General features: G+C 32.7%; 1 protein-coding gene across 5 annotated transcripts in view; it reads right to left on the minus strand.

Annotated features, from left to right (window-relative positions):
• Positions 1-25,978, minus strand: part of PHIP (pleckstrin homology domain interacting protein) — a 128,497-nt gene that overhangs the window by 50,151 nt on the left and 52,368 nt on the right. For all 5 annotated transcript variants that reach the window (XM_070795765.1, XM_070795767.1, XM_070795766.1 and 2 more), the window contains exons 8-19: positions 24,890-25,111; positions 24,516-24,616; positions 22,435-22,505; positions 20,929-21,029; positions 20,791-20,831; positions 19,934-20,032; positions 18,995-19,148; positions 18,475-18,609; positions 5,823-5,951; positions 4,562-4,787; positions 3,276-3,413; positions 2,344-2,527 (exon numbers count right to left, since the gene is read on the minus strand). In XM_070795765.1, coding sequence (XP_070651866.1) covers positions 2,344-2,527; positions 3,276-3,413; positions 4,562-4,787; positions 5,823-5,951; positions 18,475-18,609; positions 18,995-19,148; positions 19,934-20,032; positions 20,791-20,831; positions 20,929-21,029; positions 22,435-22,505; positions 24,516-24,616; positions 24,890-25,111 — 1,601 coding nt within the window. The remainder of the gene's footprint in view (positions 1-2,343; positions 2,528-3,275; positions 3,414-4,561; positions 4,788-5,822; positions 5,952-18,474; positions 18,610-18,994; positions 19,149-19,933; positions 20,033-20,790; positions 20,832-20,928; positions 21,030-22,434; positions 22,506-24,515; positions 24,617-24,889; positions 25,112-25,978) is intronic.

A 25,978-nucleotide genomic window follows, 5' to 3' on the forward strand; every position in this document is an offset into this window, starting at 1 on the left:
ATTACTGGGGTGAATTAATGCTGTCATTTTATACTTAACTGCAGAACCTCTAATGCAGCTAGCTGGAATTCTGAGTGGAAATGAATGAACTTAAATCTTGTGAAAAGAACAGCCTTGGATTTAATTTTGTTTCTTTTTTTTTAATTAAACTTTTTATTGAGATAATTGTAGATTTACACACAGTTCTAAGAAATAATACAGAGAGGTTCCTTGTATCCTCTACCCAGTGCCCTCCAAAGGTGGTATCTTCTAAAATTATGGTACAACATCATAACTTGGATCTGGATATTGAATACAACCCACTGATATTCAGAATCACCCAGTTTTATGCTACTCATATGTGTGTGTGTGTGTTTAGTTCTATCCAAGTTTATCACACGTGCAGGTTTCTGTATCCATTGCCCCAGTCAAGATACAGAACATTTTCATTACCACAAAGCTCCCTTGAGTGCCCTGCTAATGATCATATCCACCTTTCTCCTCTCCTCAGCCCCTGCTCCCCACAGTGTCTAGCAACCACTAGTCTGTTCTCTATCTCTATACTTTTGACATGTCAAGAGTAGTCCCTAAACGGGGATTCTCAGCATAAAGCCCTCACGACTCAATCAAGATGTGTACCAACAGGCCGTTTCTGTTTAATGACGTCGTATTCTATGGTGTGGATATACTGTAGTTTGTTTGATTATACACTCAGTGAAGGACATCTAGGGTATTCCTAGGTTTTGGCTATTATGAATAAAGCTGCTATACATTTGTGTAGAGGTTTTTGGGTTAAAATAAGTTTAATTTCTTTGGGTTAAGTTCCCAAGAGTGCAATCAATGGATCTTGTGATAGTCTAGGTTTCTATGAAAACGCCAAACTGTTCCAGAGGGGCTGCACCGTTTTGCATGCGTTGCTGGTGGTAGGAAGAGTGAACCAATTTCACTAGGATGCTCCAGAAGGAAAATCCATTTTAGAATGGCCCAGTTCTACGCCTGCCTGTAATGTATACATTCTGCTCTGCATTTTAAAAAGGGAAACCACTGCCTCACATGGAGAGAAATACCGTGGCCCAGTGCTACCTGTACTGAAGTTCAGTATAAGGAAGCAAACGTTCATGCAGATAGTTATGTTCTTCACAGCTATATCAATAACAGAAGTAATATTCTGATTTCCTATTTTATTCTTCTGAGTCATTTTTCAAGTAGTCAGATCTGTTTTTAAAATGATGGGTGTTACTTACTGTACCCTCTTCAAACCTTAACATTGTAATTAACAAGTAGACATCAATATAACTAAAAATACACTGAGTTAATTTTTAATAAGAACATCTGAGTGTATTTGTCATCAGATAAAATTATGGTTCAAATTTAAACTTCAGGTGTATAATCCTAAAACTTAAAACAAATTTGAAGTATCATCCAATCAAAAAAGCATAATCAGATTTAAAATATTTTAACTATATAATTACTCTCTTAAGAACTAGATAATCCTAAAATCAAATTTAATCTTTTTTATTATAGTACAGTATTAAAATATACAGTAAGTATTAGTTGGGGTTCAAATGGACCTACTTCATGAGTATTTCATTACTAAAGAATCAAAAGGAATTGGATATAAACTTCTCTCACAGCAATGACCTTGAGAATAGGATTACATTAAATCAAGACTTTTTAATTTTACAGGTATACTTTTAAATGGGCTTCCCCAGTGGTTCAGCTGGTAAAGAACTCGCTTGCCAATGCAGGAGATGCTGTAGACATGGGTTTGATTCCTGGGTTGAGAAGATCTCCTGGAGGAGGGCATGGCAACTCACTCCAGTATTGTTGCCTTGAAAATATAGACAAGAGGAGCCTGGTGGGCTACGGCCCATGGCGTTGCAAGAGTCAGATATCACTGAAGCCACTGAGCACACACACATATATTTTTCAATAGTAAAAAAAAAATCAGTAATAACCTATCAATAAATAATGTATTTTCACTATGCCTGTGAATGACTTGGTGTGAATGATTAGTAAAATCCATAAAAAATTCAGTTGTAACAAACTTTATGAAATGTGTTTTAAGATACAATTAAGCAAGACAAACTAAAGTTCAAATATGCTACTCGGTAAAATCTCATGTATTTGTTCAAGCCAAATTTGTAATTCCTCCCACTCACCTTAAAAACTCCTACCCCCATAAGTGTCATTTACTTGAATCATCCTAGGAAGGGACATTTACTGAAATTTAACTTTTCTCCAGAGTCATGAATAGTTTAAAACATTAGCTCTTTTCAGATAAATTTAAGACAAATTAGAGCTGGAAAGGTACTCTGAAGACCAACTCAAAATGAATACAAACAAATTCGTAACTCCCCTTACCTGGCTACACCAGATGATAGCTCAGGTACTACCACCCTTCGACTCCAAGCTACAAGATCCCGCTCTGTGGCTATTTCACTTCTTGGTGCATTACTGTGCATCTGCCGTACACCTTCGATTTGACCACTACGCCTTAGTCCTACATTAGGTGGTGAATGAACCTCTGAGGTAGAACTTGTAGAGCCTAAGAGCAAAAATTAATATAGAAAGCTCTATTTAGAGATATTTCTCCATTAGCTTGTAACAGGAAACAAACAAACCAAAAAAAATACCAGGAGAAAAAAAATCCATACTATCTTTCACATGAAACTTCATACTATGGCAAATAATCAAATTACCAAATCAGGAACTAAACCACAAGCAAAGCTTAATGAAAACAAAATAAGGTTATTTAGTTGATCAGGTAAGTTAATGAATCATAACTACTGACTATCTCCAAAGATGTAAAATCACTGTTTTTAAAAAATGCCCACTGTATGTTTTGGGGAAAACCATGTAAGAAGCAAAAACAGACAAACCCAAGGACATTCATAGTTCATAAGTCTGCTTTAAAATTTCTCTAAAATTTAGTAATATACAACAATAAGAGTGGTGAGATGTTCAAGAATGTGGTTTTGAATGTATTCCACTATCAAAGAAATGTATTCAAGAACTTTATTTAACTTAAACATTTTTCTAAGTTAAACATGTTCATTACAAGAAATTTGTAAGGATATACCTACTAAAAAACTCATTGTCCATAGTTTGAAACCTTGTATTATAAACACTTTCTTAGGTCATTAAATATTCTTCAAAATCATGATTATGCTTATTTTGGCAGTCAAATAGTTCATATCATGGATTTACTATATTTGTTAAACTGTTTCTCTAGTGTTGTAGGTTTAGACTGTTTTAATTTTTTAAATATTGCACTTAAAATAGTCCCTGCTTACCTCTACTTAAACGGCTGGTATTACTGATAGCTGCTTCACCAGAACGTCTCAGGTCTTGCTCCTGCTGTAGTCTTTGAATCATACTGTCCAGTGGGCTGATATCCTGGTTTGCTTGCTGACTTAAAACTTGATTCAGTCCTATGTAAATCACAAAAATGCTAAGGATACTTCAAACCATGTCATTCATCAACCTCACTTTGAGTCCAGAATTAAACACAAATTTTGCTTGAATAAAAGACCTAAAACGAGCAACTGTAAATGATAGGGGAGAGAGAGGAAAAAAAGAAAAAAAAAAAGAAACATACCCCCTTCAAATTTAATTTATTAAAAATAACAATGACAACGTAACTTTAACTAAGTGTTTACCATGATTCAGGTACTCAAAATCCTTACAATATCACAGGTCCATAGGTATTATTAATTCCACTTTGTCTATAAAGTAGAACTAATAATACCTATAAAGTGGTAATCTATAAAGTAGAATTAGTGGTATTGTAAGTGAAAACCAAAATAACTGTTCAAAGTCATATATCCAGTTAAGGATTTAAACAAGGATTTAATCTTAGATCTTCTTTTAAAAAAAGGCAAACCTGATTACTCACTTTCTCAAAAACCTTTACTGCTTCATTCAACAAATTTCTTATTGTCAACATGAGGAAAGTGATGAGAAAATCAACTCCCATTCGAATCTTGAACTAATGTTAACTTTCACTCTCCAAAACAGCAACACTTTTCATTCCTACCTTGCTTTTAAACTTTGAAAAGTTGATCACTTCTTAAAACAATCTTCAATGTGAATAGGCTATCTAGTCTTATTTGCTCTCTCACACCACACTATATTATCCACCTTAATAACATTCATCATGATTAACTATATATTTGTTTATTAACTGTTTACAAACCTATCTCACTCCATAAGAACAAAGAATGCATTTAATTCACTACTGAATACCACAGCTTAGCAAGTGTCAGGGACAGAGATTTACAATGTATGTTGCGAAATGAATAAATGAATTGACTCATCCCATACCAAATACAGATTTACCCTATTAGTACCCTATTAGTCCCCAGAAGGTTATAAATAGATACAGCCCCAAATTAATTAAACCTCCAGTGTTGCTTAACTGTCTTACAATACTTAAGTATTATTCAAAGAACTTTTAAAAGAATATAAAAAATCATTTTACTCATTTGTTCAAAACAATTAAAAACAAAGTTCTACCCAATTATCCATTTTAAAAGATTTCAAAAGGAAAATTTGCATGTCTATTCAAATGATCATTTACCTGAGGAAGTTACCCCCATTTGAGGGATGAGCTGCTCCTCCCTGCAATTTTCACGACCAGGAACTAATCTCTGGTATCTTGATGGATGAGGATTACCATCAACATCAACCAAAAAAGGGGGTGGCATGAGATGAGGTGCTTGCTGAGTCTGTTCATCTAACACAAAATTGTTGGCATCACGGATAAGGGGCCGATAATCACTATGAAAGAACATCTGATCTGCAATCTATAAAAAGAAAGACCCATAAAAGATTGGACAAAGAAAAATTTATCATTATAGATTTTTAATGGAAGGCAAACATTTAAATATAAATCATGGTATTAAACAATATAAAAGAATAATATTTTCTAGAGTTAATTTTAAATAAATCTTTATCTGTACTTTCTGCATTAAATTTTATGATTAGAAAAGTAGATACTATGAATTTTCCCTTGAGCAGGAAGAGATTATATTCATAAAAAACATTAAAAGTAACGTAATTTGAAATTAGATAGTAAAATTAAATGCAGGCATAAATCTTTCAACAGTACCTTTACTTTCCCAGAGCTACCATGATTTATCTTTTTTTTTAAAATGACTATGCATGGTCATTTGATTTAGTATTTTACAATGAAAAATCAATTTATTCTTTGAATTAAACTCTTCAATGAAACCAAACTAATACAATTTAAGAAAATCCATAAGTATATAGTAAGCATGGTTTATATAATAATATTAAAAACTAACATCTCTAAAATTTCTGAAATAAAAATTCATACCTAACACATCTAACTTCAAAATTTTATCATTTAATTTAGAACTTCTTAAACCTGAACTTCCATTTTTATTATAACATTTTAAACCACTCTACCACAAATAAACAATTTAAATCTTTTAGTCACTAATCTCAGATAGGATCTTTATTTTTTAAAAATTAGCTACCATCAAAGTAGGCCATACATTTTTTGAGAACCACATAAAAGCCACAAAATTGTACCCAGATAAATGTATATTATCCACGTAAGTAAAACATTTTACATAATTTCAACAAATCCCTCTATGAACATCTCCCATATATATATATATGATATATCTTATATACCCCAACCTAAGAACTGCTATCTAGATTGTTCTAGCTGGCTAAGTAAAAGTTATTTTTTCTGAAATATAAAAATTATAACTTCCCTCCATGAAATATAATCCCTATACATCTATGGATTTAAAAGCAAGCAAACAAACAATTATAAGGAATAGATATATAGAGGCATCATCATACTCTACCTTGTCATATTTGCTACTGGAGCCAAAGCCAAAAATTAAAAGATGTCCATGAGAGTCTGTGCATGCAAAATGCTGACCATCAGGAGAGCATTTGCAGTCAAATACTGCACCATGTCCTTGGCCTTCAATCTGAAATGTATTTAACCAACAATCAGAAAACTGCCATTAAAATATAAAGAAGTGATTGGTGACTATTATTACTAAAATTCTATGGTAAAAGATATTTAAGTATATATCCTATTGAAGTAAAGATAAAACACAGTATAGTACAAAATTTGTGAATATTCATGAAAAGTGCCAGATTAAAAGCCTCGAAAACCAATGTATTAGCTTTATCCATAGACCAGACACAAGTCAGGAAACAGAACACCACCATTCTCCCCCACCCATAGAATTCTGCTTCATGTCTTTAACCCAGATTTAAAACGTAATTGCACCTTACAGTCCATCTTATCTGTATTTAATCAAGCCGTTTCAGCAAAGGCTGACAATGTGGAGTAACTGTAGTGATTTTTGTAACTCTTGAAGTAATAGCCAGAGATCACTGCTCACAAGACACTAAATTTTTATTTTTGGTAATAAATTCCCTTGATGGTCTGACTCATTTTTTAAATGGTGAATTTCAAAGGTTAAAGAAAAGGTTTTTTTTACCTGATAATTGTTTTCTGTTTTCCAGTTCCATTAATCCAGAACGAATGGGTTTCTCCCTGCAACCTGTCAATCAAACAGAGGTGGCCAATCACCACTCTGAATTTTTTGCTCTCAGTGCTTCTTCAGACTATGTTCCAGTTGAAAACTTCTTTAGCAGTGTTCTGAAAGAGTAAAAATTCTACCCTATCTAAAGCACATCTAGGGACTGAATTTCAGAAAACAACTAAAATAGGGAGTTGACTCCCTAACAAATAACAACTAAGGATGATTTTCAACAAATGTGACTGGATTTCTGGATTAGCAGAATCGGAACACACACACATTATCAGGTAAGAAATACCTCCTCTCTGTTCCGGTATCCACTGATCTAGAACAAATTGAGTTTCATTAGTAATATCCCCAAATCCCAGTAAATGCTTGGAAAAGAGAGAAGTGGTAATTTTCTGTAGTGTTAAAAATATGGCATAGGGATGAATGTATAGTTCACCAAGTACAGAATGAAATTAAATCTCAGAAGAATAGTTGACTTCTCACAGAAGAACAGTTGACTTCTCGAGGCAAGTTTGCATTCTGGTCAAAAGAGAAAATGTTCTAAAAGGAAGGGCTCTGCCTAAGAAGTTTCCACAGTACAACAAACAGGTTTATTTACTTCATAAAGAAAACTGGTTTTTCCTCTGGCTTGTTGAAAAGAAGGAATGAGGACACTGGTGCTTACTAATGCTGTTTTAAATGGTGATAATAATGGAAAAGCAATAACTTTCCTTAAAATTTAATCACATGAAAGAAACTTGGTGAAACAATCTATGTCTAATACACGAAAAGATATACATGAAAGCAAGAAAATGAATGAGTGAAACAGGATCATTTCCTGGTTGTGAAGAATCCTGGAGGATAAGATAACAGAGGGAAAGAACTGATTCTAACTCTCCTTTAAAACTATTCAAAACTGAGAAAGAGAAGAACTACTTCTCCAAATCAGCCTAAGTGTGTTAGTAGCCAGACAGCTTTGTATTTTCTACAACATGAAAGGCTACAAGTAGAAATGACTGGATTCACATCTCTATTTTTCAGTGCTGTCTAGGGAAATAAAATGTTACAGGAACTGTTATAAATGCATAACTAATCACACGAACAAAGTTTACCTCCAAATAGAATTTTACTAAGAGGATCAAGACCAAAGAATTAAAAATGTCTTCATCATGTGTTGTGATATTTTATTTGCCTCAATTCCTTCAAAATTTCATAGACGACAAAAAGAAAACAAACCAAAAACCCCAACTACTCTATAAATCTTACATAATAAATGCTTCCAATTCTAAGTATGCAGTAGAACAGAGGAAGAAAAAGATCTGCAAGTCTGACTCAGCAATGCTAAAGGATATCTGACAGACACTCCTACGTATAGCATCCTTCATATAACATTTAGGCAATCCTGCTCTACATTTTTCTTTTGGGGTGCTTGGAGGGAAGTTGTCACAAGGATTAATCAACCCTATATCCGTGCTATCTACCAATGTTTACAGTTAGGAGAAGATCTCTAAAAGAATACTTGGGAGAGGTGAACTTTCAAAAAAGGAAAGAAAAAAATAGCAGTCCTATTGAAGATCACTGTTTTCTTATACAGTAACACATGCCATTATGAATATGGCACAATGGTACTGATTTTCTTGGGATAAGCCATCTGTATAACTCCAGAGTTATGGAGAATATGAAATTGTATTTCAAAAGTACATTATTTGGATTAACTATTCATTAAAGAAAATAGATCTGCTCTATTTACAAACCAATTAGAAAAGGTGCCCATCACCATCTTATTTAAAATGCCAAATTTATCTTTAGGAAAAGGTCCTCAGATAATAAACAATTCTAACTACAAAATGCCGTCTAGGCTTTCTAGTTGAAACAAAGTAGGAAAATATTTTCCTAAATAATTAAATAGGGCTTTCCCAGGTGGTGCAGTGGTTAAGAAATCCACCTAACAACGCAGGAGACAAAAGAGATGTGGGTTTGATCCCTGGGTCTGGAAGAATCTCTGAGGAGGAAATGGCGAACCACTCCAGTATTCTTGCCTGGGAAATTCCACTGATAAAGGGGCCTGGCAGGCTACAGTCCATGGGCTCGCAAAAGAGTTGGACATGATGGAGTGCACACACACACATATATAACTAAATATACTCTAGCTATTTTTATGATTTATGCTATGATTAACTATGCCAACCACAAAAAAGAGTTCAATACTTCTCTCTGAAAAGAAATCTTTTTCAGATTCTTCTTAAACTAGGGTCAGAATATGTATGATTAAGAATACTTAAAAAATTTAATAATAAAGGCAGTGTTGGAATATGCATGTTTAACTAGAAATCAATGAGACCTACATTCAAAAATCAAATGGGAGAAAATAAGTTTCCTTTCTATTCATATTAAAGCTATAAAGTTAAATGAAGCTATATTATGCATCAACTATACTTCAATTAAAAAATATATTTAAGAAATATTAATGCTCAACAGAGTAAGTCAACATAAAATTTAATATTACATATACTTATTTTAGTACTTATAATCATGCTCTAATAAGTTTAAAAACAGAAAAGAAAAAGAAAACCACCAAATTTTCAAAATAAGTAAAGTTTAGATGAACTATTCCCCTAATAATATCAAGCATGCTTGCTACACACTATGGGACATACGTAAACAAAGACCACACAATAAAACTCATACTAGCTGAGAAAATCAATGCGACAATGTTTACTTATTAAAGCAAAAACTTAAAGAACAGGAGTTGAACTATGCGAAGGATATTTTGTTCTGTTTTTTTTTTAAAGTAAAAGATGAAAAGATCAGAAGTTAAAATGACTCCTTTGTAGGAAAATTCTCATACTGACTGAAGGATTCTGGAAATATTTTCAAGAAAGGAGCAGCACAATCTTGTTAGAGGCTTATATTAAACTTGGAAAAAATTAAATCGATATAAAAACTTATAAATTAAGAGCTTTGATGATGACAGAACTGTCATATTTGATGAAGAATGTTGTTGTTTTAGTTGCTAAGTTGTGTCCGACTCTTTTGCAACCCCTGGACGGTAGCCGTCCATGCTCCTCTGTCCATGGGATTTCCCAGGCAAGAATACTGGAATGGGTGGGTTGCCATTTCCTTCTCCAGAGGATCATCCTGTCCCAGGGATCAAACCCAAGTCTCCTGCATGGAAAGGTGGATTCTTACCACTGAGTTAACAGGAAGCCCTTAATGAAGAATACTAATACCCTTTTCAAGGCAGAATACAATCCAGAACTTCTAACATAATTCTTGTGAAGTAGAAAGATGAAATTTAAAGGACACAGAAGAGTGAGGCCCAAGAATGAGAAGACCTCTCCTCTAGTAATGGATTCATCACTTAGTATCTCTGGGAAATGACAGGGATCATTTAAATGATCACTAGAGTCCTACCCAATTCTAAAATCCTTTACACCTAATTTTCAAGAAGTGGAAGAATTGGATAATCTGGAAATGAGGTACCCTAAAAGCACCAGGATGCAGACTAAAATTACAGGGTCTAGGTTACATCAACTGTGAGGAACACATACAGAGATGTACAAGAAGTATGAATTCCTAAAGGAACTCAATCAGGATGGTTAAAATATGGGCTTTCTTAGGCAGAATCATCTTAATGGAATTACCCCAAGTCTATGACCAGGGTCTATTTTTGGGTGGCTCAGATGGTAAAGAATCCACCTGCAACGCAGGAGACCCAGGTTCGAGACCCAGGTTCGATCCCCAGGTTGGGAAGATCCCCTGGAGAAGTGACTGGCTACTCACTCTAGTATTTCCCTCATAGCTCAGTTGGAAAAGAATATGCTTGCAATGCAAGAGACCTGGGTTCGATTCCTGGGTCGGGAAGATCCCCTGGAGAAGGAAATGGCAATCCACTCCTGTATTCCTGCCCGGAAAATCCCATGGACAGAGGAGCCTGGCAGGCTCCAGTCCACGGGGTCCCAAAGAGTCAGACACAACTGAGCAACTAACATTTTCACTTTAAAATATATCATTTTTAAAAAATATACTATTGATTAGAAGAGAACAAGTATCTCACTTAGAAAATACTCCACAATTTAAAATTATGAATTTTTAAAAATACCCTAATACTTTTATGAGATAGACTCATAGCCCAAGAATCAAACAGCTGAGAAACTAAATTTATGCTAAGAATTACCTGTAGAAATGGAGAAGGAAATGGCAACCCACTCCGGTACTCTTGCCTGGAAAATCCCATGGATGGAGAAGCCTGTAGGCTATAATCTATGGTAGGCTATAGTCTATGGGGTCACAAAGAGTCAGACATGACTGAGCAATTTCACTTTCACTTTCACCTGTAGAAAGCCCTTCCTTATGTTTAAAGAACCTTTAAAGCTTATCAACCCAGAAAAGAATAAACTTAATTAAGAATGTGCATGAGATACTGGAGACAGACGCTGTCATACCTATGATTAAAATATGCTTTGGTCACCTTCTAACTACAACTATAGTTAAGTGTAAATAAATAATATATCTTAAGGGAAACTATCACACTCCAATGATCCAGGTATCAAATTACTTTAAAAGATTACTTCTAAATATTTACTTTAACACTGAAAATTCTTTAATTAATGGCAACATTATTACATATGAATTAAAAATAGCTATTTAGAATAAATGGCTCCAAGATAAATAAGTTAATATAAAAAAGAAAACTGTTGTAACTGGCTTGATAAAACCAGAAAATATATAAAAGAGATTTTGAGGAATTCTAACATTCACCAAAAGAAAAATATATTACCAAAATAAATAACTCATTTTCAAATTTAACACTATTTTGTTTACCCATATTCTGATTTCTCTGAGGAAGTAAAATTCTTAATCAAGTCCTTCTTGAAATTTATTCTCTTCCTCTGGCCTCTCTGACACAATAATAGCATACTGTCTTTACAACACACTTTCTAGAGACTAATGTCTTCCCCATTCTGCTAAACATGTTCAAGGGTTGACCCTTAAACAATGAAGGAGATGAGGGCTGCCAAACCTCTGCACAAAAAATCCACATATAACTTATAGCAGCCCTGCATATATGCAGTTTCTCTATCCCAACAGTCTGCACTGTATGGATTCAACTAACCACAGATTCTAGGGTAGTACACCGTAGTATTTATGAATGAAAAAATCTGCACATAAGTGGACCTGCACAGCTCAAGCCAATGTTGTTCAAGCATCAACTGTACTTCTAAACGTTTAAACCTGCTACACTGTCCTCTCTGTCTCTATGAGTTAGACAGTGTTCTACATGGAAGAGCATAGTTCTTTCTCTCTATAACTAGCCTTTCCAAGTAGTCTATCTCCAGTGCTGGCTGTCCATTAACACAAAGATAGCCCAACACTATGTCACAACATATGAAAATATCAGTTTTCTTCTACATCTTTCCTATTTCCATTAATAGTATTATTGTTGTCAAGATTACATAAGCTCAACACTCTCCACACATTAAGTTTTGTTACTCTCTAGCTCTAACCTTTTTATCATCACAAAACACCAAGTCTTACATAATTTTCTTTCACAAATTTACTACCCATTCCTACAATATTTCATTATGATTTCACTGATGAAAGCAGATTTCCACCTATCCAATTTCATACCTGAAATACTACCACTGGCAACCAACCTATTTTTCTCTTAAGTTTTTGGAATATAAAGTAATTTATAAATTAATTTACCAATTAACTCCCACTAGGTTAAATATTATGTTTACAAGTAATATGAGGGTACCAACAAGCCACTTCACTTTATGTTTTTCGTTTTATTACCCATTTTTCAAAATCTATTCCAGAAAAACTTTCTAAATTACTCTATGAACATGTCTTTAACATTTTTTATTTGGTTACTGATGTATTTCTCTTACTTCTTCCTCCTCTGACCATTCACCCTGAAGTGATCCTCGTATCCTTAGATGTACCAATTATCTTTCCTCATAAGCTATCTATCATTTCTAACTATTTAGCTACCTTTACCTTTTCAGGTATATTTTCTCTCTCCAAAAACTGCAGCAAGGTGGAGTAAAAAGACAAAAAGAGGGACGAAGTCTACATTTTGTGCTTATGTACAAAATAAGCACTCAAATATCTGCTAATCAAAGTGGTTATACCTGCATATTCACATTCTATGATTTCATATACTTTCCCTTATAACTATCAAATCTCAAATATCCCTGTGATAGCAAATCATGAAACACATCAAAAAATTACTATGTAGAAGTAATTCACCAAATAGAGTATGACAAGCTAGAGACAAGTTCACATTCATGGCGACAAATTTTAAGATATGTTTTTCATACCAAGATATAGATGAGAAAGAGAAAGACAGAATCAAAAAAATCCCAGAAATCTGAAAGAAAATGACAATAACTAAAGTTTATAATCAGAAGATTGAAGGTAATTTCTTATGCAGAGAGGCTGAAACAAAGACTGGAAGCATAAAAAGTTCTTTTAACAAACAGAGTACAAGTATATGATATCTTGTTAGATGACAGGTAGTGAGGTAAGAGCAAAGGACGGAGAAAAAAAGGAAAAAGATGAAGGAAGAGAGAGGAAGAGAAAGGTCTTAAAATCTTGATTCACAAGAGAACACAATATGAGATACACCTATTTCAAGCTTATTTCTCCCTTTCCTAGATACATGTAGCTACAATTATCCAAAACTAAAACAGAAGTCACACTGAGAACATGTTAATGTCAGAAGTATGCATGTGCAAAAATTCTGAGTGGTGGATTGGCAGCCTCTGCTTGTTTGGAACGTTGCAAGGAGAAATATATTGTTCTGGATTAGTGGACACTGGAACATTTTTTTAAAAAATCTCTTAAGTAAAAGAAAGGTTAACAATTATATAAATAAGGAAAATTTGATTACATAAATGAAAACTGTTATTTGGAATTTACCCAGTAAACAACAAAAGCAAAGCAAAACTCAAATTCAGTAAAATTGCTTTCTAGCCAGAGACATTGTACTCTTCAATATCAAAACCAGACAAAGAGCAAAAATTAGAGCTTTGAAAAACATTATAGAAATAGAAAGATATGAAAAGACAGACAGACAAAGCTAGAACAACAGAAATAGAGAGAAGAGTGCAGAAAAGATACAGCAGAAGTGCCAGACATACAACGTAAGCTACTAAAATGGGATCTACAAATTCCAAATGTCCTAGTACTAAGAAATTTCAAAGTCTCTTTTCCTATCTTTACATATCAACGTAATATTCATTTAGTTAAAGTTGTACTTAAAACTTAGCTGTACTGCAATAACTTAAAGGGAAAAAGGGGTATAAAAACAACTGTTTTTAGGAACATTTATGGTCATATTAAAACTTCTAAACTTGCCTATCTCTTTCAGAGAATGGGGAATATTACAAAAGCCCTCAACTTTAGTTAAGAGTTTGTACACATTTTCAAGTTATTTGGAGGATTAATTTATCTGCCTCTTCACATTTAATAGAACTTTAGAGCCTCTTAACTAGAATTCAGAACAACCCTTATCAAAACAAGATAAAGTTTATCTCCTGCCACTGCCAAAGACAAAATGTGGGCTTGCTCAACTCTGTGCAATTAGTTTGAAATAGTCTTACTATCAACCTTCAATAAAATATCCCACAATACTCAAGCTTTGCCCAGAATACTTAAGTTACATAGGATCTGTTCAGCTGAAATATGAATAACTGACTAAGTTTTTAGATGAACATAAATAAGTAAAGCTTAAGGCCTAGAATTAGTATTTTTTTGTTGTTTTTCTTTGAAAAATAAAGTTATCTCATGTTAATCTTCTCTTCAGCTTCTTTCTCTGGTTCTTTAAAAACACAAAAGGGCTCAAACTTTCCGCCTTACACAGTATGCTTTTTCAACAAATACTTTTAAAAGTTTATGTTAAGATTATTTTATTTTTAGTTAAAAGAGGAAACAGAGGGGCAGGAGAGAGCGGAGCATGTATTGTCTATTCCATTTTGTCCTGAGTTAAACCATCTCACTCATCATACGCTTCTTAGAAGTAACAAAAACAAACCCAACACACACCCCTTCAAGTGCTTTTATCATGCAGATCCTCTATTAAGAGGAAAGCTAGCAATAAAAGTAAGGAAAATAACCCCATCAGTTTTTCTAGACAATACCACCAGCAAGTTGAGAATCTATTTATAAGATTTTGAAATAAGTTAGGGAATTATGTAAGCAGACAAGGAATTAAAACATTTTTATCTCAATTCTCAATCTTAAATCTTTTAATCTGTTTACAGATTTAGGTGGTCTTAAAAAGATTTTAAAAACTGCTTGATACAGAAAAAAAAAAAGAATTAGAATATTTATCTGAAGGATAGCATGTGCCATACTAAAATGTTTTCTTATTTTAAAATCTATTACCTTTATTAATAAATTTGTTAAATTATAATTATGTGAAATGTGGATTTTTAAAGATAGTTTGAAGATATAAGATTTTTTACTTAAAAAAATTTTTTTAAATTTTTCTTAACAGGCGAGAAAAGGGCAGTAAAATGCTGATTAATACAAAATAATTATTTGTCACATGATTTCATTACATTTTGTAAAGGTATAAATTTCAAGTACAAAATTCAAAGCAGTAGTCTCAAAATATACTTGATATTTTTAAGAATTTGTATACAGAAATTTTGTTCTTTTAAAGGTACAACTTACATCCCTTATTTTCTGGCTTGATGGAAAATTCTAAGCTTCAATTTTGAAACTCACATGAAACAGTACTTAATGTCAACACTTTGTGTTAACTTTTACCATTTCTAGTCTAAAAATGGGGTATACTCCACTAGAATTATTCATCCTTTAAATCATCCAAGGCCCTATAATGAGTCCCTCTACATGGTGTTCAAAAAGTGTTTAGTAAATTGAACTTATGAGCTAATACAATTAAATACATACAATTTAATACCATGGATTGAATTTGTACTTGTCAACTTTTATGTTATTTTAGTAACTCAAAAACTTACTGATTAGCTACACACAGCCAAAGATTATAACTATAGCCAAAACTCAACATTCATGATAGCAGATAGTGAACACAAGCTTCTACTTCTCCCTCAAATGGTTTTTATTTTCTTAATAGCAATGCTGGATGCTTTATCTTCTATCTGCCTATAGATTAAAAAAAAAAATGAAATAAACAAAGGAGTGAAGAGCAAAAAGTAGGGCACTTAGATACCTTATAAATTAAGAGACAAGAAAAAACCATCAAGCTAAATAATAAGATCTCAAAAGATCTACCTCAAACCTATCATTATGAAAATATTTTCCTTCTGGAAATATTACTAACTGGACATAGCTGGAAGTTAGCTATATATAAACAACCAACCGTAACTAGAGACAGCATAGCATTAAGAACACATTAGCAGGGGACAAAAAACATGGGTTTAAACTCCAAGTGCCCATATGATAGCTTAGTGATCTGGGTAAACGTGGGCAAATCACTTCATCTCTGTACAGTTTCTCCATTCATAAAACCAATAACAATAAAACCTACCCCAATTATATTGAGAGGTTTCATGAGACCCAAATGAGGTATTACGCATTTTGGAAGTAGAAATACTTTAGAAGCTGTAAACATCATGCAAAAAGTTAAAAGGAATATCTGTATTTTAACAAAATGAAGGGTAGCTCAAGTTCCAGTTTTTTAAATGCAAGGTATTTTAACCCTTTTTAAAAAGCCTATTTCTTTTCTCATAGTTTGAAGATTCTATAGATATCATCCAATTCTATTATAAAAATCTGTTTCTTCCATCCTTTATAGGCTTTTTTCTATCTTATTCATAGAAAGAAAAGGAAAATAGCTTTATCTAAAACTCTTATTAAATAAATAATACGTTTTAAGGCAGTAATGAAACTAACCCCTTGCCTAATTTCAGAGTATATAACATAATATGGCTGACTTCTACTCCTGGTTATATCACTAACTTCTAATGGTCTAAGAGCAAGTCACTTCAAACTTAAGAAGCTGTAATTCTTGATCTATGGACAAGGTGGAGTATTATTGTGATCAACTTACCTGATGAGGAAAAATTCACCTTCATAACTGAAAGGTGAGAGTAATATTCAAGTATGAGAGAAACCTTTCCCTCCACACTCTACTAATACATCAGAGATCTTTGAAAATATGAAACTAACATGTGTAGCCCACAATTTGTGTTCATTTGAAGATATAAAGGCAAACTGAGACAGGACTTCCTTATTTGACAGAGATGTTCCAAAAAGGAGCAAATCAGAAACAGAAGGACAGAGAAGGAGAGAAGAAAAAATTCTTCACGCGCATAATTAAGGATTTACTTTTTAAAAAATTCTCCTCTATATACATAATCACAAAGGAAATCCATCTATCACTAACATTTGTAATCTAAATAATTAACACTTTTAGGAAAGAATCTGACCAATCTTATATCTTACCTTATGAAGACTAAGGCATATTGACAACAGCTACAATTAATTTCTTCACTGATAAAAATTTCTTTCCTATTCTGCTTATTACACAGAAGTAACTTTACAATGATTATCAATCAAGTAGAGTGTCACTTTTATGAAAAATTTCACAAGCCATTATATTTTACAAATGACTGGTTTTGTCAAATAGTTTTTTTGCAAAATAATTCTGGTTATACACATATTAATGCTATTGCTTTATGATTTATTACTAGAGGGTTTTATGATTGATTTTTTAATTTAATCATATTAAAATAGTAGGCATATGCCTGCCTTTTTGTTTGCTTTGCTCAAAGGCATCCCTAATATATGGTAAGGGACAAAAAAAAAATGTCTAGGTACACAAAGTCAGCATCTGAGGGGCATTTCTGCCTTTAGAGAGTAGTTAGAGGTGTGAAATACTGCACATTACGTTTTATATTTTTAAACCACTGCAACTTAAATACTCAGCAGAAAACGTCAAATATCCATTTAAGAAACAAAATGTATTAGTATACTGTATTGGTGTTTTTCCTTCTGGCTTACTTCACTCTGTATAATAGGCTCCAGTTTCATCCACCTCATTAGAACTGATTCAAATGTATTCTTTTTAATGATATTTGGCAAAACTAATACAATTATGTAAAGTTTAAAAATAAAATAAAATAAAATAAAAAGAATAACAGGAAAAAAAAAGTTAAAGCTATTTTATAAAATAAAACAAGAAACAATTTAAAAAAAAAAAGAAAGAAACAAAATGTAGAGGGTAAAAGGGCTTAACCCAAAGAAATATCTGCTGTTGCTGCTGCTGCTGCTGCTAAGTCGCTTCAGTCGTGTCCTACTCTGTGCGACCCCATAGATGGCAGCCCACCAGGCTCCCCCGTCCCTGGGATTCTCTAGGCAAGAACACTGGAGTGGGCTGCCATTTCCTTCTCCAATGCATGAAAGTGAAAAGTGAAAGTGAAGTCGCTCAGTCGTATCCGACCCTTAGCGACATCATGGATTGCAGCCTACCAGGCTCCTCCGTCCATGGGATTTTCCAGGCAAGAGTACTGGAGTGGGGTGCCATTGCCTTCATACCATATTGATAAAAGGCAAGAAGACCTGTTTCTTTGGCTTTAATTTAAAATTGATATATCTGAATCAAATTCTGTTGTACTGGAGGACTGCTGATAAAATACAATGACACAGTATTTATTTATAATTTCTTCACATGGTTTTTGAAACATTTTTCTTATCTATATTGTCATTTCATACTTGTTAGTTTTTCCAAGTTTCACTATTAAAACTATTTCAAAAACTAAACTAGTTATATCACAATAAACAGGTATTGTAATATAAGCAATTTTATTTTAAATTTAGCATTTAATAAAAGTATGGAATAAATAACTTTTTTGAAACTTAAGGTGAAAATGTCTGCCCCAATTCTTAAATGGATTTCCTTTGTGATATGCAGGGGACCTGTATTAACAACTCCCAAAATCTTTAACAGCTATCAAATGAAGAGACTGATAATTACCATATTAAAATAAGATCGAATTTTGACTCCTCTTGCCAGATCCCACACTATCACATTTCCATCATGACCAGCAGAAAACAGAACTCTTGGATCAAATGGGTGTGGCTCAAGAACAAATACCTCATCTTCATGACCCTGAAATATTTTATAAATGTCAAAGAATTATAAATATTAAAAGATAAAAAAAAATTCAAACAAACACCAATATGACATTTCTGTAAATGGTAAAAATCTTCAAATTTATCAAATGTATAATAAAAAAGCTGAGCTAAAATCACTGTCCAGGGATTTGCTATCATCGAGTGAAACCTGAGAATACTATTTACTGATCCAGCCCTGAATATTAAAAAAAAATAGCTAGATCTACATTTCCAAGCTAAACGTGTTTACCTGCATTTTAAAATTATTTCCATTCTCCCAAAAAGACCTGTTAGCCAGCAAGTAAGAGATTTAACAAAAGTATTCTATTTTACAACCAGCTTCAGTTTATACCAAATAAAAATTAAGTCTTTTTTCTCACCATCAGGACATGAATTAGTTGACCGGTGTAAGAATTCCAAACTTTCAAAGTCATGTTATTAACTGCAGTTATAACTGTATTGTCATGTCGATCCCATGCTACCATAGTTACTTTCATTTTTGTGATTTTATCTTCTATTCCTTGAAGGTTTTGGCTGAAAGTGATGGAAGCAGTATTTGTTTACAATGATATTATTTATTAAAATATCAGCATGACAAAACCTTAATGTATTTTCTTAGTTTACATTCGTTAATATGGATAACTATTACCTAACACAGTATTTAAGAATAATTTGAACCAACAAAAAACAATGGCAAAAAATCACTGTATGGAGTCAGCAAAATCAGGATTGCAGTGTTGCTATGATACTTAGTAACAGATGAGCTTGAGTAAGTATGACTGACTTTAATATCTTTCTGGGTCTAAGACCTCTGTGCCATGCTGCTCACTCTCCATCTTTTATTGTTGCCGTCATGCCCTGATACTTTGCTCCCCATCCAAGACTACTATTCATAAATACAAATAGAAAAAAAAGGTTAAAATATTAAAACTAAAATGATAATTTCAACATGTAGTATAATTTCTCTTGGCTAGAGATGACCAGTGGATATACTACATCACCCCTGCGTCAGATGGAACACTGTATGTTCTAGTTTTCTTTAAAAAGTAGTAAAAGGTACAGCTATTCTTATAGTACTATCATACTGTCAACAAAACTGAACTGCAGAGTATCATTAATTCATACAGGGCAAAAACTCATTTTATAAAAGTCAACATTTTCATCTCCAAAAGTGCCTTCAATTATCACAGAAAAATAATCAGTTTAACATAGGATTATGATACATGCTTTTATAGAGTCTCACACTAACCTGTAAAACAGCTTTAAAACTTTAAAAGATCTAGATATATCTATGTAATATTTCAAATGTGATCTCTTACCCTGCTGGCCGAGTAGCCATATCCAGCAAAATACTCTTCCATTCTCTTCGTTTAAACTGCCAAATACGTGCTGTCCCATCCCGACTGCCACTTACAAACCTGCAAAGGAACCCACCCCACAAAGAAAGAAAAAAAAAAAAAATCACATGTGCTTCACCAAAATGCACTTTCCAATAGTTATATTTTTAAAAACGCTAAAAAAAACCTTTCACTTTTCCTTACACAGCCTTCTAATATAATAGATTATTCTACCTGATATTTTCTGCAAATCTAAGAATTTCTGAAACGCCAGAGGCTTTTAAAATGTTATATACATACACACATTCTAATGTATGTAGCTAGGTCTCCTAACGTTCAAAAGTGATTCAAGGCCACTATTTACTACCTTAGAAAGAGAATTGATACTTTCCAAGAGAAAAATGCTGATTTTCCTCTCAACGTTTTACTCAAGATGTAAATATAATTTTAAATTTAAAACAAGAATATGAGAAAACACACACAATATCATCTACATTTATTATCAATAAACACTTCTCCTTCAAATATTACATTATAATGTATTTCCAGTCTTTACTAAAGTTTCCTTACACCTTGATATGTAGAAAATATGAGGGTGGATGAAAGTCCCTATTATTTAAAAAAAAAAAAAAAAAAAGTGGCCAAATAAATTATTACAGATAAACCATAAATACACATTAACAGGAATGTGATGAAAATTGACCTTTCATCATAACTGGTCAAGATCTTTATTCTAGGTGGCTAATTAATATACAAAGCTAATTATAACCTGACCATAGGAACTGTCTTTATTTCATATTTGAAAACTAGATTCAATTTGACAAAAAAAATTATTTTACCTGTTACTAGTGTTGGAAAACTGGATACTGTCAACTTTGTCCTATATACAAATAAATGAACAGAAAAGAGGATCCTGAATATAAACTGTTAAGACTCATTTACATCATACTCATCTAAGTCATTTCAACAATACTTACAGTATGAAACTCCAATTCTGATATTTTCTCTGGCTGACCTGATCCAAAAAAATAAACCCTAATAATGTGATCTGTGCTTCCTGTGGCCAGAAACATTCCACCTGAGGAATAACAGCAAACATTTATGAGTAAAATACAAGCTCAAAATCTCTGAAAATTAAATAAGAAATGTAAGCAACATTATCATAATAAACATTATCATAATATATACTGAATGACTAATATTTCATTCTACAACTATTCATATTTATCCTAATGAACATAATACATCTAACCTGAAATTAAGAGTCTGCTAACATAAGCTTTGACTGGAATTTTTCAGTATTTATAGAAGCTATCTTCTACAAATGATTTTACTAATAATTACATAATCATGTTAATATTATCAGAAAACATGTCTTAATTCTGCTAAAATCCCTCTCCTGCCCTATTTCCCATCTGCTAAAATCCTACCAAGTATTTAAAGCCCAACTCCTTCACTACAGGCCTTCCAGGTTTGCAATCCAATAAGCCTCCTCTCCTCTGAACTCTCATTATGACTTTGTTGTGGGGCACATACATTTTACTAGGCATTACAGCTATTTGTACATGCAGTTTTACTCTCTCAGACTCAATACCCTCCCACAGTGTTGAAAACAATGCTATATAAAATTGCATCTAGAGTACCCTGAAGCATATGCAGAGCCTATATTTATATTAATACTAGAAGTAAAACCGTCTACATGGCAGTAGCAGTGGAAATCAAGAAGCTAGAAATTAAAGATGTTTAGATATTGGTACAGCAAAAATAAGACTCATGTCATCAGTTTGCAATCACTTGTCTCTGGTACTACTGCTAACCACAATTATGAAGGAAAAGAAAAGGTAAACTGTGGAAAGAACTAGTATCAGGAACATTAATTCATGTTTCATTTTCTCATCAATTCACTTAAAATCTCCAGATCAAATTTGTTTATCAAGATTCTAATATCCATTCAAAATGCTGCTACATAAACTCAAAATGTAACTGGAATTTCATCACTGCTATACAGCTGTTTTTTTAAGAGCAAATAAGAACAATCTGAGCAAAATAAGTAATAATGATGTACGAATGTCTATCAATCTATTTTACTTTTTTTATCAATCTATTATTTACTTATGGCTATAAGTACCCCCAAAATCATTGAAAATACAAAAGATTTAAAATACTTTTCTTTCAATGAGATAATTATTCAAAGACTTATTATTCTTTAACAGTAAAATTTGAAACTATTTCCTCCTACAAAAGATTTATTGTCTTCTTAAAGAAAAACTTAATTAGTAAAACACTCAACCAAATGAGTATGTAAGCTAAACTCTAGCATAGTTCAAATATTTATAAACTAATTTATGAGCACCCCCTGGTACGTGCAAGAGAATATGATTTCCATTACAACAGTAGGTATATTCCAAAATTTTATGTGTTCCACTAGAAGCCTTCAAATATACAACTTTTAAGTGGAGAGTCAGGAAGGAAAAAAATCTTACCAGCACTAAAAGATGAACAGATCATTTGAACTCCAGGTCGAGGGCGCTCTGTAAATTTTGCAGGTCTCGGACTGTAATACAAAAAATAACTAATTAAAAATATCCCAAAGAGATCACCACCACCAGAACTCAGCTGCCTCAAAAAATAACTACAGAAGGACAAAATAAGAAGCAACAGATGGCACCCTTTCTAAAAACAAGTTCAAAATCATTGTGTGTCATGATCAGCAGGATCATGTGGAAACTTTACATATAGATTTTTATAGGAGTTCCTGATTATATAACAATCTATACATGAAACAAAGTCACTGTCCTACCTGACACATAGTTGTTACACTCACTTCTAATCAAATGTAACAGGTTCTCAGTTTCATACAGTAGAACAGCAATGCACAAATATATAATGAAATAAAAGTCACAAATATACAAGCAACTATATCACTCATTTAAAATAGTGATCTATAGACAACAGGCCACACTTAACTATGTTCACATTAATTACATAATTATATTACAGACTATATGTTTATATTAATAGTACTGACATTATATGCTTATGGTTACAATCAACCAGATTGAAGAAAAATTAAATTATGGATTTTACCCATACCAGTTCCAATACATATACAATATATATGTAATATTCCAATACAGTGATTACATTTAAAGCCCTTAACATATATTTCAACCTAGTTTTTCTCAGAATATTAGGAGAGAAAAATATAAAAAATAATTAGAGCCTTCAATCAGAGTGCACTGCATAACTCTCACTATCCACAGCTACTGAACACAGAATGGTTTCAGTCTTGTGATCATTTAGGGGAAAAATGTACAGAATATTTTGTTAACCGACATTTTAACAAGTTTTATTAATATTCATTAGCTCTGATATAGCTAAGCGTAACTGATACAGCTTAGAGAAAGTTACTAAAACATTCTTGAAACCTATTTAGAGAAAAAATTTAACTCTAAGTAAATTTATCTGAAATCACATAGGCAATAAAAAGAACTGCTTTCATTAATATCTTATAGACTGTGGTACATTTTTATTAATTTTTGGCACATGTTAGTTAGAACCCATAACCAGAATATGTAAGCAATTATATAGACTGTCATTTTAAACAAATGCTAGTATTTTTAAAGGGAAAAAAACAGATAAGCAGGTACACATAATTTATTTTTAAATGTACATCTGAGGAAATATTTTAAGATAATGCCTAGGATTCAGACCCTCTGAGCTCAGTTCCCAGTTCTGCCACTTATCAGTGTGACATTATCAGGCAAGTTAACATTTCTGTACCTGAGTCTCCTCATCTGTAAAATGGAGGTGAACATCACCTCTCCATTCACAGATTTGTCCATGGGGTAAATATAGCACTTATCCCACTAGATCCACTTGAGAGGCAGCATGAAATAGCACAAAACCAGAGGGCAAGGAAATGTTACAGTCCTGGCCTTGCCATTTTTAAATACTGTTTTAACTGTGGGAAAGTCATTTAACCTTTCTTTGCCTCAGTGTCCTGAACCCAAACATAGTATTGTCCAGACAACTTATTTTGATAAACCAAAATATCATTATAGGTAAAAGCATAAGTGCAAAATGCTATTATGGGGCAGAAGGAAGGGTGCACCTATCTACCTTGGTATAGTTTAGTGAAAATTTAATGATTCCATTTTCCTAAATTTCCCTAGATCCACAATAAAATCTATTCTGTAGATACGATAACAAAAATAACTGCAATTCTTTTAAAGAACTAGGAACTCTGAAGATTACATTCTAAGTACCAAAAGGAGTTACTGCAGCATACAAAAAGAAGTAGTAATAAAACAGGCATATTCTGAAAAAGCAAGAGCTAGGGAAAACAATAAGAGAAAAAAGAAATAAACATGTTAACATATAACTTTCTTTAAAGCATGAAAACAAAAAGGAAAGGATAAGAGTGAGGTGTCACTGAAGAGCCAAGATTAATGTTACTCAAGGAGAAAAATAAAATTATTCCTATTGTTGATTACTTTACACTTTTGCAATTTCAACCATTAAGTTAAACATATTTATTCTAAGAAATAAAAGAGCAACTGACTTTATTTTAAGGGTTCCAGCATCCCAGAGCCAAAAACAAATAGTGCCATCTGCCCCAGTAGAAGACAGATATCTCTTTGAGCCACTGCACAATGGTGAGAACTGAAAAAGAAAGAAGAAGCAATTTTATAAGAAGAGTAACATAGTCCAAATAATAAACCTATTTTTACATACAAATAGCAAGTAACAATAATGGTAAATGCTCCAATTTGACATTTTTCTCCTTCATATTTAAAGTCCATGTATTTATAGAGAAAAGAGAAATATTCCTTTCTTTATTTTAGATGGCTTTATACAATGGATTATTAAGGTGACTTCTTAAAATTTACTTTAAACTGTAACCACAGAGGATTTTTCAAGGATTAAAATGATTACCTGTAGTGATGTTATAGATGCACTGTGGCCCTGAAGAACAGCCAAAGGCGCACAGGTTCGAAGACACCAGACTCGGATCATTTTATCACAACTGCCAGCTGCTATCATGGTATTCTCATAGTTGACAGCCATGTCTGATATTTCAGCAGCATGCCCTCTCAAAGTAGCTAATAATCTCCCATCATCTGTTGCCCAGATTTTCACAAGACAGTCATCAGAACCCTTAAAATAAAAATGGATATTTATTGAATTAACTATAAATTTTAGTTCAAATACTTAACAGATTTTTAAAAAATCCTATCTGTTATAGCCACTTCCCAATATTCATAACTTTAAGTACTAAAATGTTTTATATACTTGTGTTAGAAACTTTCCTCTACACAAGGTGCTTTATTTTATAAATTATTCACTTATAAAGAATACTTGTATATGCCCACCATTTAACAGGAAAAGTAGGATGTTAGCAATAACTAACATTTACCTATGGCCCCTATCCACTACCCAAGGTAGCCTCTATATGGAATCTTGTCAAAGAAGCTGAACTTCTAAAATAACAAAATTATAACTGCAAAACAAACATAACATGCAATAGTGACTAATCCTATCTACATTACTATAAAAATGAAAGGAAGCTTATTGATGCTTTTTCCTCCTACAAAGCCAAAATCTGTAACACATGAGTTTCCCACCATTTATCTTCAGCTAAATACATTACAAAGTCACTCAACATCAGTTATAAGAAAAAAGTTAATTTTAGCTGCATGATGTCATTAAAAATACATATACTACCTGTTTACCCTTTGCAGAAGCATAAGCTCAAAGAGAAATGTAAAGAATACAGTTTCCTATGAATATCTATATTTACAAATAAACATTTCACTTTTACTTAGCCAAAGCAGCAGTAAGAACTTCTAGACTTTTTTCCTTCTCTAATTTTTCTTATTCATCTTATAGGTCAAAGTTCACTCTTTTACCAACCTCCCCCTACTTCCCCCATAGTTTTTACTATTACAAAGTTTTAAATATACAAAGAGTACAATATATTACCATTAACCTCATATATCCAGTCCCCAGATTCGAAATTTATTA

The sequence above is a fragment of the Bos indicus genome, chromosome 9, assembly GCF_029378745.1.
Source record: "Bos indicus isolate NIAB-ARS_2022 breed Sahiwal x Tharparkar chromosome 9, NIAB-ARS_B.indTharparkar_mat_pri_1.0, whole genome shotgun sequence".
NCBI classification, from domain to species: Eukaryota; Metazoa; Chordata; class Mammalia; order Artiodactyla; family Bovidae; genus Bos; species Bos indicus.